At 51.5% G+C, this 14,110-nt stretch overlaps 1 protein-coding gene across 1 annotated transcript; it reads left to right on the top strand.

Moving 5' to 3' along the window:
• The first annotated feature begins 218 nt into the window (after positions 1 to 218).
• On the top strand, positions 219 to 9,549 carry DACT3 (dishevelled binding antagonist of beta catenin 3). Its single transcript, XM_033845132.2, has 4 exons — positions 219 to 531; positions 5,903 to 5,999; positions 6,167 to 6,319; positions 7,302 to 9,549. The coding sequence occupies exons 1-4, from the start codon at positions 283 to 285 to the stop codon at positions 8,687 to 8,689; spliced, it is 1,887 nt and encodes a 628-aa protein (XP_033701023.1). The 5' UTR covers positions 219 to 282; the 3' UTR covers positions 8,690 to 9,549.
• The last annotated feature ends 4,561 nt before the right edge of the window (positions 9,550 to 14,110 follow it).

Genomic DNA, 14,110 nt, shown 5'->3' with positions numbered 1-14,110 from the left:
AGGCAGCTGCGAGCATGCGTCGCGTTGGGGGGCGCGGGTGCACAGCAGAGCATCTTCGTAAGGAAGGGTACCAGCCAATAAGCGATGGTTGCTCTGTCGCCGGGGGCGTGGCCATGCAGATAAGGCGCGGGTGGGCGGCCCAATGGGCGGGCGCCTATGCAGATGAGACGGTGACAGCCGGGCCAGCGGGCGGGCGGGCAGGCGGGCTCTTGGGGCGGGGAGGTGGGACCGGGAGAGGGGTGGCCGCGGGGCCCGGCCGGGCTGGGGCGGGGGGCCGCAGCCATGATCCGGGCCTTCTCCTTCCCGGTGAGCCCCGAGAGGGGTCGGCTGCGGGGCTGGCTGGAGGGCAGCCTGGCCGGGCTCTGCGAGTTACACTGGCTCCGGGAGAGGCAGGAGTACCGCGTGCAGCAGGCGCTGCGGCTGGCCCAGCCCGGAATGGGGGGCGCCGAGGCCGAGGACGAGGAGGACGCCGACGAGGACGAAGATGCGGCGGCGGCGCGCCGGGCCGCAGCGGCCCTGGAAGAGCAGCTGGTGAGGGGCCGCCTGTCCGTCCGTCCCTCTGCCCCCGTCTGTGTCTGTCTGTCCGCCTGTCTCGGCTGGATGCTCAGACACCCGTCCGGGTGGGGGAGGGAGGAGGGGGAAAGGAGAGGGGGGTGGGGCTGGGGGGTCGGGGCGGCGGGCGGGATCAGGCCTCCCCGCCCCCAAACTGGGGAAGGGGGCTGCATTGCCTCCGCCGGACCCTCAGGCCCATTCCCTACACCCCTTCCCCAAAGAAAATCCATCTGGGCACCAAGTATGTGTCAAGCCCAGGCTGAGTATTTGGCGAGCGTTGTCTTCTTGCAGCTTGGGGGGCAGGGGGTGATAGTTCCCACTTCACAGAGAAAAAAACCCTGAGTCTCAGAGAAGGCAAACGACTCACCCAAGGTCACACGGCAGGATCCAAACATGCCTCTCTCCCGGCCTCCATACCGGGCCCCGACTTCCCTAAGTCCTGGTGTGCTTGGAGATCTCCGGAGGGGGCGGGGAGGGGGGGAGGGGATCCTCGGGCCTCCTGAGGGAGGGATTGCTGCTGAGAGGAAGTTCACAGTCCCTTAGGATCCCACGGTGATCTTGACCCTCTGTGACACTTTCCCTCCTTTCCTACCTGGCCACAGCCCTGGTTAAGCCAAGAGGCGGTAGATTGAGGCAGCATGGGTGTCTGACTTCTAGATTCCCTGGGTGCTCTGATAGTGGAAGATGAGCCAGAGTTCTCCAGAATTACTTAAGGAGCATCACCCCTCTTTCCGTCTCTATGCCATTTCTTAATTCTCCTGACCTCTTCCTGTGTTTCTTGCACTCTTTTCCCAACTGCCCCATCTCTGTGACTTTGTGTCTCTTTCTCCGTCTTTCTCAATCCTCTGTCTCTCTATCTCTGTCTCCCTGGCCTTCCCTTCTCGCATTTCTGCACCTCTCTCTCTTCCTGCCCCACATCCTTGTCCCTCTCTCTCTTCCCCTCCCCCCAGCCCGCCAGGCCCCAGACCCGGGCTTCACTTGCTGATCCCATCCCCAAGCCTGTGTGTGGTCAGAGCTTCCCGTTTGGGGAAACCTGAGCCGAGGTAGTGGGGGGAGGGGGCTCTCCCTGCTACTGACCTCGACTGCCCCCTCCCCAGATGGAGAATGGGGAGGAATACTGAAGCCAGACTCTGGGGCTGCAAGCCCAGTCCCTCCCCCCCCAACCCCCCCCACCCCCGGTGGGGAGAGGGACCCTGCACATTCTTCTCTGGAAACAGAAACAGCTGTGGGAGGCCTCACCCCCTCCCAAAGTTAGAGACGCGTTGTAGGGGCCTTCAGCAGCTCACCCCACCCTGAGCTGGCTGGGCTTGGGAAGGCACCTCCCACCCCTCCAGAAGGCATGCGGATGGGCCAGCTGTGTCCTGCCTCCCTGTCCCTCATCCTCTGCCTCTCTCTGCCTCAGTCTCCCCCTTCTCTGCCCCTCTGTCTACCCCCAGCCCTCAGTATCTCTCCCACGAAGTGGTAGTGGAGGGGCCTCTTCCCCCCACAATCTCCAGGCAAAGCTCCGTCCCAGCGTCAGGGAGGAGGCGGTGGCAGGCAACGGGAAGGAGACAGCGCCACTGAGGGAGGAGCAGAGAAGCGCTAAATATAAACTCCTCTGGTGTTGGGGGTTCCTGGGTCCTTCCAAAGAGGGGGTGGGAGCCTCTTCTGGTCCCTGAGTCTCTGTTTTATGAAGCTTACCCCTCCCACTCCTCCACCCCCCTCCCAGGAATACACTCCCTTTGAAGCAAGAAAGATGGAAGCCAGAGTTGGTTCGTTTCTAATAGGAATGATGGGGATGAAGGGAAAGATTAGGGGTATCTCAGAGAAAAGAGGCAAGAATCCTGAATGGGGGCAGGAGTTCTGTTCTCTCCCACCAAGGAAAATGGTCCCCTTCCAGCAAGAAGGATTAAAGTTAGACTTGCAGAAGGACTTCCTAACAGAGATAAAGGGAATTGGACACAGATTGGGGGCATGTGAGTGGGGGCAGCCAAGGTCTGGGAAAGTTTGGGCAAAGGGGTCTCCAGGGGTCCGAACCACATTTCATGTTAAACCTGCCTGAGCTGGAGAGCCTCAGGCCCACTTGCTGAAGGGCTTGCAAAAAAAGGGTGAGGGGCATTGTGGGTAGGCAGGGAGCCAGATTCAGGCCAAGGACCTTCTGGTCTTTTAAAGATTTGTCCCTTTGCAGCTGGAAGAAATGAGGTCAGACTTACAAATGGGGTGGGGTGTGTAGACTACGGGGGTGCTGGGGGGTCCAGGCACAGGGGAAGAGGAGGCCTCTGCTGTTTATCTTCCAAACTCCTACTCTTCCCTGCAGTGGAAGAACTGAAATTAGACCTGCAGAACTTACCGGAAAAAATATATATATTTTTTCTCTTATTTCTAACTACACAAATAAAACGTGATTTTATATTTTCCTTGTTAGAAATTCATAGCTTTCATGTAATAATAAAATCCAGCATTTATTAAGTGCCTAAAAGGAACTGCTGTTTAAACTCATTTAATCCTCACAACAACCTCATAGGAGAGGGAGTCGAATGATGCCCATGTTACAGATGAGGAAACTAAGGCCCAGAGAGGTGAAGTAACCTGCTTAAGGTCACACAGCTGGGAAGTGGCAGAGCTGAATTTGAACCCTGGCAATCTGGCTCCCAGCCATGCCTCCATAAACACTTCATCCTACCATCCAGTCCCCTCATCCCTCCCTTGACCCCGTAAATGCACCCTCTCCCCTGTGATCACCACCAGTGTCACCCTGGTGTGAGTTCTGCATCTATGCGCAGAAACAGCTTACATACCACGATACGTAGAGTTCGCTTTGCTTTTTTTCAAATTCCAGTTTCTTGGGTGAGGTGTCAGACACTATGGACAGTGGTTCTCAAAGTGTGACCCGCTGGACCACTAGCAGCGTCACTGGGGAACTTGTTCAAAATGCAAATTCTCAGGCTTCTGCCTGGAATCAGAAGCTCTGTAGGTCAGACCCAGTAATTTAGGTTTTAACACGACCCCCCGGTAGTTCTGACTCACCCTTATACTATACATTCTGCATTTTTCTTTTTCCACTCCATGATAGGTCTTGGAGATGGTTCTATATAGAAATTGCCTCATTCCATTTTAACAGCTGTATAGTATTCTGTGGTATTCATTCATTCCTTCCCCAAATATTTCCTGAGCACCTACTTTGTGCCAAGAGCTGTTCTAGACACTGGGGCGGGTTGGGGGGGTGCGTGTGGAGGTGGGGGAAGGCACAGCAGTATACAAAACAGACAAAAATCTCTACCCTCCTGGGGCTGGGGCTGACAATCTAGGGAGAAGGACAATAAACAAATAGCCTGATATGTCACTTTAAGTCAGGAGGTCATTACTGCTATGGTGGAAAAAAGGCAGGGCAACCCAGGTGCAGAATGATCAGGAGCTATTTTGGAAAGAGTGGTCAGAGAAGGGAGCATGTAACAATCTCAATGAAGCAAGGGAGAGAGCCAGGAGGGTATGCTGGGGAAACACATCCCACCGAGGTAGGAGCATGTGTGATATGTTCAGGGAACAGCGAGGAGGCCAGTGTGGCCCCAGCAGCATGAGCAAGGGCATGATTAGTGGGGGACAGGTTATGGGGTATAGGGGAGGTCCTTGATGTTTTTTAGCCACCCCTGAGGCTGCACAATTCGGCTGCATTCCTGGCTTCTGCTCAAAGATGACACCACCCCGAGCATCTCTTTACACGCAGGGCAGGAGCCCAAAGTGGAACGATTTGTTGACTTTCCTCCCATAAACAAGCCCAGACGGGGGCTTCTGTTCTAGGGGGGAGGGGTGGGGACTGGGGCCCAGGAGAGCAGCCGAAGGAGTAGGAAGCTGCGGGGCGGGGGTGGGGGGGGGCGTTGTCTGCGGGGGAGCCGGCCAGTCTTTCTGCCCTAAATAGGCAAGGCTGGGCGTCTGCCCTCTCAGCCCCTCCTCCCTCCTTCCCTCCCTCCTGCCGCCTGCCGTCCAGACAAGCCGCTTTTGTCTGAGGGTCAACCGTCTGCCTGAGGCTGCCACCACCTCTGGCCTCACCCAGATCCGCGTGAGACTCTTCCTGGCTCTGGCCCTGTTTTCCAAAATAGGGTTAAGTCCTAGTGTCTTGGAGACCCCATCTGTGTTGCTTCAGCCCCTACCCCCACCGCGTCATAGTCACTCCCCTTTTAAAGGGTTTTCACCTTCATTTATCCACATCTGATAGGAAATGGTCTTTTCCTGCAGCAAGGATCCAGGGTAGACTCCATCGAAATTTCCCATGGGGATGTGGAGCTGCAGCAGACAATGGGGGCTTCTGGGTGGGAATGGAGCAAGGGCAGGAGGAGGATGTGGTCCCTGCTGGGGACAAAGGAACCCGCTGGGGTTCACCGCTGTAGTACAATACCACTAAGGCTAGATTCACAGAAGGACTTTCCAGTAGGCATGGGGGGGATTCTTTCTGAGAGGAGAAGCAAAGATTTATGAGTCATGGTCAGCCTGTGTCATCCAAATGAGGGAAAGACTCAGTCTGCAGCAGGGGACTTCCCTGGTGGTGCAGTGGTTAAGAATCCGCCTGCCAATGCAGGGGACACGGTGTTTGAGCCCTGGTCCAGGAAGATCCCACAAGCTGCGGAGCAACTAAGCCCTTGAGCCACAACTACTGAGCCTATGCTCTAGAGCTTACGTGCCACAACTGCTGAAGCCCGTGCGCCTAGACCCCATGCTCTGCAATGAGAAGACCCCACTCGCCACAACTAGAGAAAGCCCGCGCACAGCAACAAAGACCCAACTCAGCCAAAAATAAATAAATTTATTTTTAAAAAAATCTGCAGCAGGAAGGACTTAAGGAAGACTTGCAGAAGGACCTTCCATTGGTTATAAGAAGCAGTGGGGGAAGATAGGAGCATCTGAGAAAGGAGAGTCAAAGTCTGGGAGAAGGCAGACGAATGGATGGCTAAGAGATCTGCTAGGTCCTCAACACCAACTTTTAGCGGCGAACTGCCCTTACAGCAAGAAGACCTGAAGTTACACTCAAAGAGGGACATTCTAATAAAGTTAAGGGGCCATGAGCACCAGATAGAGGGAAGAGCTGATAGGGAGGGGACAAGGGATGGGGACTTCTGAAGACTTATCACTCACACTTAAGAGGGAACGAGGTGACTGCAGCATGAGGGACTAGAGTTAGACAGCCAGAGGACTTTCTAATGGGATGAAGGGACAGAGATCTTGAGGGGGATCCTGGAACTTGGGTACTCTTTTACCTTTTTGAAATCACAGCCTCCCTGTCAAAGTGAAACCCTGCCCATGAGCTCCTAGAATAGGGGACCAGTTGGCAGAGGGCTCGGGGGTACTTCTGACCATCTTGCTTTTCCCACCTCCTCAGGAAGCCTTGCCCGGGCTCATCTGGGACCTGGGCCAGCAGCTGGGAGACCTGAGCCTGGAGTCTGGGGGCCTGGAACAGGAGAGTGGGCGCAGCTCGGGTAAGCATGGCTAGAGGTAGTGGGGTCTGCCTGGGACACCCCACCCCACTGTCTCCTGTTTCTCAGGCTCACCACTCTATGCCTCTTGATCTCCTCCTTTCCTCCCCACCCCTGGTTTCCCCTTTCAGGCCCCCCTGATTGTCTCTCCCCTTCTTTTTGGAATCCAGGCTTCTATGAAGACCCCAGCTCCACAGGAGGTCCGGACTCACCACCCTCGACCTTTTGTGGGGACAGTGGCTTCTCTGGATCTGGCTCCTATGGACGCCTGGGTCCCTCTGAACCCCGGGGCATCTATGCCAGCGAGAGGCCCAAGTCCCTAGGTAAGGTGGGTGGGGTTGGGCCCCCGAGAGCCAGGGAATGGACAATAAGAGGATGCTTTTAAACACAAGCGTCTGAGTCAGACCAATCTGGATTCGAATTCTGGCCGTGACAGTCCCTTTTTGTGTGATTTTGAGCATGTTGCTTCTTTCTGGCCCTCTGTTTCTTCATCTGTTAAAATGGGATTAATGACAGCACCTACTTCATAGGGAAGTTTTGACTATTCAGTGAGCCTCTGCCCTAAGACATTGAACTTGGCACATGGTAGCCATTAGGTAAACAAAAATTGCTGTTCATTTATTCAAGTAAGTTTCTGAGTCCCTACTATGTGCATTCCTAGCACATATCCTAGGGGTGAGGGATACAGCAGTAAAATCACTGTCTTCATGAAGCTGACATTCTAGTGGGAGAAATAGGTAATATACAAGCTAAATAAGTAAAATATCTGGGATATTAGATATTGACATGTACCATGAAAAGAAAATTAGGGAAGGGGACGACAGCGTGTCGCTTGGAGTTGGGGAGGGAACTCCAATTTTAGAAAATATGGCCGGAGAGGAGGTCACTGAGACTGTGGCATTTGAGTGGGGCCCTAAAGTAAGTGAGGGAGTGGGCCAAGCAGATACCCTGAGGGAGGAGTAGTTCAGGCAGCAGGAACAGCAAGTACAAAGGCCCTGAGGCTGGAGCGTGACTGGCCCCTTCATCCAGGCCAGTGTAGCTGAAAACCTATAAATGTAGAGGAGTTGGAGGTCAGAGACACGGATGCAGGACAGACCATTCAAGGTCTTATAGGCCACTGTGAAGATTTTGTTATCAACCTAGTGTGCGAGAAGGGGTGAGAGCAGGTTGTGTGTGTGTGTGTGTGTGTGTTTTGTTTTTAATGGGAGTGGGAGAGTAGGAGAGGCGGTGGGCAATTTGCCCCTCCTAGGCTCATTGCGAAAGGGCTTTGAGAGCCTCTCTTCCCTTTTTGCCTCCCTCCCCTAGGAGACGCCAGTCCCAGTGCACACGAGGCGGTGGGCGCCCGGGCAGCCGTGCCCCGGTCCTTCTCGGCGCCCTACCCGACGGCTGCGGTCCCGGAGGCCTGCTCCTCCGCGGAGCGACGAGCCCGCGCGGGGCCCTTCCTGACGCCCAGCCCCCTGCACGCCGTGGCGCTGCGCAGCCCGCGGCCGTGCAGCCGTCCTCCCCCGGACTCGCCAGACGCCGCGGGCTCCGGGCGGCCCCTGGACGGCTACATCTCGGCGCTCTTGCGCAGGCGCCGCCGCCGGGGGGCGGGCCAGCCCCGGACCAGTCCCGGGGGCGCGGACGGGGGCCCGCGGCGCCAGAACAGCGTGCGCCAGCGGCCGCCCGACGCGTCCCCGCCCCCCGGAGGCGCGCGGTCCGCGCCGGAGCCCCCGGTGGAGCGCGCGGTGGGCCGTCCCGCCAGCCCGGCCCCCTTGGGCCGCGGCTGGGCTTCGCCATGGGAGTCGGAGGCGGCCCCCGAGCCCGCCGCACCGCCCGCTGCCCCCTCGCCCCCCGACAGCCCGGCCGAGGGCCGCCTGGTGAAGGCACAGTACATCCCAGGCGCGCAGGCCGCCACCCGCGGCCTCCCCGGCCGCGCGGCGCGCCGCAAAGCGCCCCCACTAACCCGCGGCCGCAGCGTGGAGCAGTCCCCACCCCGGGAGCGTCCCCGGGCCGCGGGCCGCCGCGGACGCATGACCGAGGCTTCGGGCCGCCGGGGCTCGCCCAGGGCTCGCAAGGCCGCTCGCTCCCAGTCCGAGACCAGCCTTTTGGGCCGCGCCGCCGCGGTTCCTCCGGGCCCCCCCAAGTACCCTACAGCCGAAAGAGAAGAGCCTCGGCCGCCACGGCCCCGCCGTGGTCCAGCGCCCACTCTCGCGGCTCAGGCCGCGGGGTCCTGCCGCCGCTGGCGCTCCACGGCCGAGATCGACGCTGCCGATGGGCGCCGAGGCCGGCCCCGCGGTCCCGCCGCCCGAGGCCCGGGTCCTGGCCCATCCCCGTCAGCTCCTCAGCGCCGTTTGCTCTATGGCTGCGCGGGCAGCGACTCGGAGTGCTCGGCCGGGCGCCTGGGGCCCCTCGGACGCCGGGGCCCGACAGGCGGCGTCGGCGTCGGCTACGGGGAGAGTGAATCTAGCGCCAGCGAGGGAGAGTCGCCTGCCTTCAGCTCCGCATCCAGCGACTCCGATGGCAGCGGTGGCCTCGTGTGGCCGCAGCAGTTGGTGGCAGCCACCGCGGCCTCCGGGCCAGGGGCTGGTGCAGGTGTAGGGGCGCCCGCGGGCCCCGCCAAAGTCTTTGTGAAGATCAAGGCTTCCCACGCGCTCAAGAAGAAGATATTGCGTTTCCGTTCGGGTTCTCTCAAGGTCATGACTACAGTGTGAGTTTAGAGGTTTGCTTGGGCTCCCCCTTCATGGCCTCTGCACCATCACACCCCCAATCACTGACCCTTCTACACCTCCCTTCCAAAGACCACCATTTTCTCTGCTTCCAAAGACCCTTCCTCACTGCCCCATCCACTGCAGTCTTGGTTGAAAAGGCTCCCCCTCCACCACAGGGAGGAATGGGGGAGGAGCCCTGTTTGACCCAGTTCAGCTGCTGGCTCTGCAGCCCTTGGGCAAGAAAGTTCCCTTTCTGTGGGCCTCACTTTCTTCATCTGTACTATGGGTGTACTATGGTATGCAGCAGGGGTAATTCAGTTTGAATTTCCCCATTTTAGTTTAGACACTTAGTCCGTTTGTTCCCCTTCATTTCTCTCACTGAGCCTTCTTATTCCTCCTTTCCATGCCCAGATATGGCCCCCCTCATTCACAAAGTGCCCCCCTCCATGTCCCTGGACCCTTAGGATACCCCCTTAGCACCCTGGTCAGAGACTCTGTGTCTGACCCAGACGGTGCCTGCAGAGTGCCCTGGGAAGGGAAGGAGCACTGACTTTGGGGTTTTGAGGGTCAAGTAGGAGTTGGTAACACCTAGAAAGAAAGACTCTTTCACCTCCCTCCCCGGACAGATATGGAGGATTGGAGGGTAGAAGAGGGGAAGGAAGATGGCTTCTATCTCGTGGCACCCTCTGTGAGAGGGAGTGGGGGGAGTCCAGGATGACCCTCCGTTGTTCCGATCCAGTATTTTGTTTCTTTTTTTAAACTTACTGTATTTATTATGACGATGGTGACTCCCCAGTGCACAGGGGGGCCAGAATCTGTGTGTTTCTCTAACCTCTTTGTAAATAAATGCACAGTGTTACATACGTGGTGGTGGACTCTCCTTCTGTGGCTAAATGGGCTTTTCCTTTGGACTAATATTTATTGAGCAACTACGGTTTGCTCTGGGTATGTAGTGTCCAGAACCAGATGGCAGATCCCAGGGTAGGTCTCAATAGCATTTTCTTACCATTGAATATTTTACTTCAGTGACTCTGACCTTTGGTTGAGTTTTGTTTGGTCATAAATATGGTTTCATAAAAATGGAAATAATAAAGAAATAAAAAACAAAAATTTTTTAAATGGAAATAATGTAGGTAAAGGGACAGCCCCAAACGCCTTCTCTCAGAAGTCATCATAATCAGTTTGATGTGCATCCTTGTATGTTTTCCTTTATGTGTTTGCATACATATATGAATCTTGTAGCTATATAAATATATGTAACTATATATATGCATATACATATAGTTATACTCTATATAGGTAAAACTATATACTTACATAAATTGAGCCATATGTATGCATTGTTTATCAATTTTTTTTGTTATCTGTGCCTGGAGATTTCTATATGGGAAGGATTTTAATTAATTGAATCTCTGAGGGTTTAGTACTATTTAGCTTTTCTATTTTATTTTATTTGTTTATGCTTTTCTATTTCTTCTTATGTCAGTTTTACTAAGTTGTATTCTAGGGATTTGTTCATTTCATCTAAATTTAGATGACGTATTTTCCTATCACTGTAGTAGCTGCATACGATTCCATGGGGTCGGGGGTACCCATAATCTAACCCTGTTGTCAGCTCCTCAGTTCCTTTGCTATTTTGGACCTTACTGCAGTTATGTCCTTGTACATGCCTCTTTTTTACATATATATATTTCTGTAGGATCCACTCCTAGAAATAGACTGGCTTGGTCATTACAGTACCATCATTTAAAAATTTTTAATTGACTTGGTCACACTTCCTTCCACTGAGACTGCCCTCAGTTGACATTTCCAACAGCAACCCCTGAGATGCCCATTTTCCCACTCCTTCACCAAACAAGAGATGCTATTAATCATTTTCATTTTGCCAATCTGGGGGGGGGAGCGGAATGGTGTTCTGTTTTAATTAGCATGTCTCCCTACTTTCTTTTTTTTATATTTATTTATTCATTTATTTGGGCTGTGCTGTGTCTCAGTTGTAGAATGTTGACTTAGTTGTGGCCCGCGGGCTTCTTAGTTGAGGCATGCAGGCTTCTTAGCTGCGACATGGGGGCTTCTTAGTTGCAGCATACGGCCTCTTAGTCACGGTTTGCAGAATCTTAGTTCCCCAACCAGGGATTGAACCGGGGCCACTGCAGTGAAAGTGCTGTGTCCTAACCACTGGACTGCCAAGGAACTCCCAAAGCTATTTTTTAAAGTTTGCGGGAAAAGTCATTGCTTCTCAAGCCCTTGGGAGTATTTGCCCCATCTCTGTTTCATAAAAGGGGCAACTAAAGCCAAAAGGGGAAGGGACTTGTCTAAGGATACACAGGCCACACAGTGGTCAACATGGTTGAAGTACAGATGGCTGACCTTTCTTCCTTTTTAAAATTTTAGTGCTTAATCATAAAAAGTAACAGCTGACACTCAATGAGCACTTATTTTATATACCAGACTCCATTCTCTGACTCATTTAATCCTCACAATTTCATGGAGGTAGATATGATTATTATGCCCGTTTTACAGATGGAGAAACCGAGGCACAGATCTCTTGAGTAACTTACCTGAAACCAATAAGTAGCAAAGCCAGAATTTAAGTTCAGACTGCCTAAGAGTCCATGCTGTTAGCCATTGCCCTATAAGCCTATTTCTATATGGATCATCTCTAGACGGATACACAAGGAACTGCTCACAGGGATAGGGGCTGGGGGGGGGGGCAGGAGGGGATGTTGACATAATAAATATATAACTTCTATAATTTTTAAAGGTGTTAAGGACTGTGGGGGGAAACTGAGCAGAGATATGATGGAATTGGGAGGGATGGGGGAAGAGAGGAGTTTGTAATTTTAAGTAGAGTGATCAGAGGTGTCTAATTGAGAGGGTGGCATTTGAACAGAGACCTGAAGGAAGTGGGGGGGTTAGGCTTGTGGATCTCTTGGGGAAGAGCCTCCCAGGCAGAGGGGTCAGCCACTGCTGAAGCCAAAACAGTGCCTAGTATGTTGGCAAAATAACCAGGAATCCAGCGTGTCTGGAGCGGTGAGTGAGGGGGAGAAGAGGGGGAGGCGAGGGCAAAGAATGATTGGGACCACTGCATCCCGTGGGGCCTCGTGGGCCATGGTGAGGAACTTGGTCTTTACTCCTCCGGAGATGGGAGCCATGGGAGAACTCAGAGCAGAAGAGGGACTTAGGTGTTCGGAGGGGAAGAGGGGTTAACAGTTCTATGGAAACATAATTCACTACCATAAAATTCACCCATATAAAATATAGAGCTCAATGGCTTTTGTTTCTTTATTTTCCTTTCCTTGTGATGAGAGCCTTTAAGATTGACTCTTAGCAACTTTCAAATGTTCAGTACAGGATTATCAACTATAGTCACCATGTTGTACATTACATCCCATGACATTTATTTTATAACTGGAAATTTGCTTTTGATCCCCTTCGCCCATTTTGCCCATCCCCCCCACCCCTCTGACAACTCTCAGTCTGTTCTCTGTACCTATGAACTTGGTTTTGTTTTTGTTTATTTATTTATTTTGCTGAAGGACTGTCTTTTATTTAATTATTTTTAATTTTAGTTTTTATTGAAGTAGAGTTGATTTACAATGTTGTGCCTGTTTTTTTTAGATTCCATATATAAGGAGACCATGTGATATTTGTCTTTCTCTGACTTATGTCACTTGTCCATCCATGTTGTCGCAAGTGGCATGATTTCCTTCTTTTTTATGGCTGAATAATATTGCATTATATTCAAATTTTCTCTATTCAGGCACCTATCGATGAACGCTTAGGTCGCTTCTATAATCTTGGCTATTGTAAGAAACGCTGCAATGAACACAGGGGTGCATATATCCTTTCAAATTAGTGTTTTCATTTTCTTCAGATAAATACTCAAGAGTGGAATTGCTGGATCATACAGTAGTTCTATTTTTAATTTTTTGAGGAAACTCCATACTGATTTCCACAGTGGCTGCACCAATTTACATTCCTAACAATAATGCACGAGGGTTCCTTTTTCTCCGCATCCTCGAAAACATTGGTTATGGCTTGTCTTTTTGATGATGGCATTCTGATAGGGGTGAGGTGATGTCTCATTGTGGCTTTGATTTGCATTTCCCTGGTGATTAGAGATGTTGAGCACCTTTTCATGGACCTGTTGGCCACCTGTATGTCTTCTTTGGAAAAATGTCTATTCAGATCCTCTGCCCATTTTTAAATCAGATTTTTTTTTTTTTTTTTTTTGCTATTGAGTTGTATGAGTTCTTTATATATTTTGGATATTAATCCGTTATCCTGTGCATGGTTTGCAAATATTTTCTCCCTTTCTGTAGGTTGCCCTTTCATTTTGTTGATGACTTCCTTTGCTGTGCAGAAGCTTTTAATTTGATGTAGTCCCACTTGTTTATTTTTGCTTTTGTTGCCTTTGCTTTTCGTGTCAAATCCAAAAAGTCATCTCCAAGACTGATGTCAAGGAGCTTACCGCCTATGTTTTCTTCTAGGACTTTTGTGGTTTCAGGTCTTAGTTTCAAGTATTTAATCCATTTGAGTTACTTTTTGTGATTCTTCTGCATGTCGCTGTTCAGTTTTCAGAACACCATTTACTGAAGAGACTATCTTTTCTCTATTGTATATTCTTGGCTCCTTTGTTGTAAATTAATTGCCCATGTATGCATGGGTTTATTTCTGGGCTCTCTATTCTGGTCTATTGATCTATGTTTCTGTTTTTATACCAGTACCATATTGGGGTTTTTAAAAAAAAATTTTATTGGCGTATAGTTGCTTTACAATGTTGTGTTAGTTTCTACTGTACAACAAAGTGAATCAGCTATACATATACATATATCCCCTCTTTTTTGGATTTCCTTCCCATTTAGGTCACCACAGAGTATCGAGTAGAGTTCCCTGTGCTATACAGTAGGTTCTCATTAATTATCTATTTTATACATGGTATCCATAGTGTATATATGTCAATTCCAATCTCCCAATTCATCCCATCCCCCCTTTTCCCCCTTGGCATCCATGCATTTGTTCTCTACATCTGTGTCTCTGTTTCTGCTTTGTAAATAAGATCGTCTATACCAATATTTTTACAGATTCCACATATATGCGTTAATATACGGTATTTGTTTTTCTCTTTCTGACTTACTTCACTCTATATGACAGTCTCTAGGTCCATCCATGTCTCTACAAATGACCCAATTTCGTTCCTTTTTATGGCTGAGTAATATTCCATTGTATATATGTACCATGTCTTCTTTATCCATGCCTCTGTTGATGAACACTTAGGTTGTTTCCGTGTCCTGGCTATTGTAAATAGTGCTGCAATGAACATTGGGGCGCATGAGTCTTTTTGAATTATGGTTTTCTCTGGGTATATGCCCAGTAGTGGGCTTGCTGGGTCCATATTGTTTTAATTACTATACCTTTGTA

This window comes from Tursiops truncatus, chromosome 19 (genome assembly GCF_011762595.2).
Source record: "Tursiops truncatus isolate mTurTru1 chromosome 19, mTurTru1.mat.Y, whole genome shotgun sequence".
Lineage (NCBI taxonomy): Eukaryota > Metazoa > Chordata > Mammalia > Artiodactyla > Delphinidae > Tursiops > Tursiops truncatus.
This window is presented reverse-complemented; position numbering and strand designations above follow the sequence as displayed.

Excerpts from the sequence above, each read along its gene's own strand:
- DACT3 (XM_033845132.2), top strand. The coding sequence starts at position 283 with ATGATCCGGGCCTTCTCCTTCCCGGTGAGCCCCGAGAGGGGTCGGCTG. Across the intron at positions 6,000-6,166 it reads GGAGAGTGGGCGCAGCTCGG|GCTTCTATGAAGACCCCAGC; the intron begins GTAAGCATGGCT and ends TTTGGAATCCAG. Across the intron at positions 6,320-7,301 it reads CGAGAGGCCCAAGTCCCTAG|GAGACGCCAGTCCCAGTGCA; the intron begins GTAAGGTGGGTG and ends TCCCTCCCCTAG.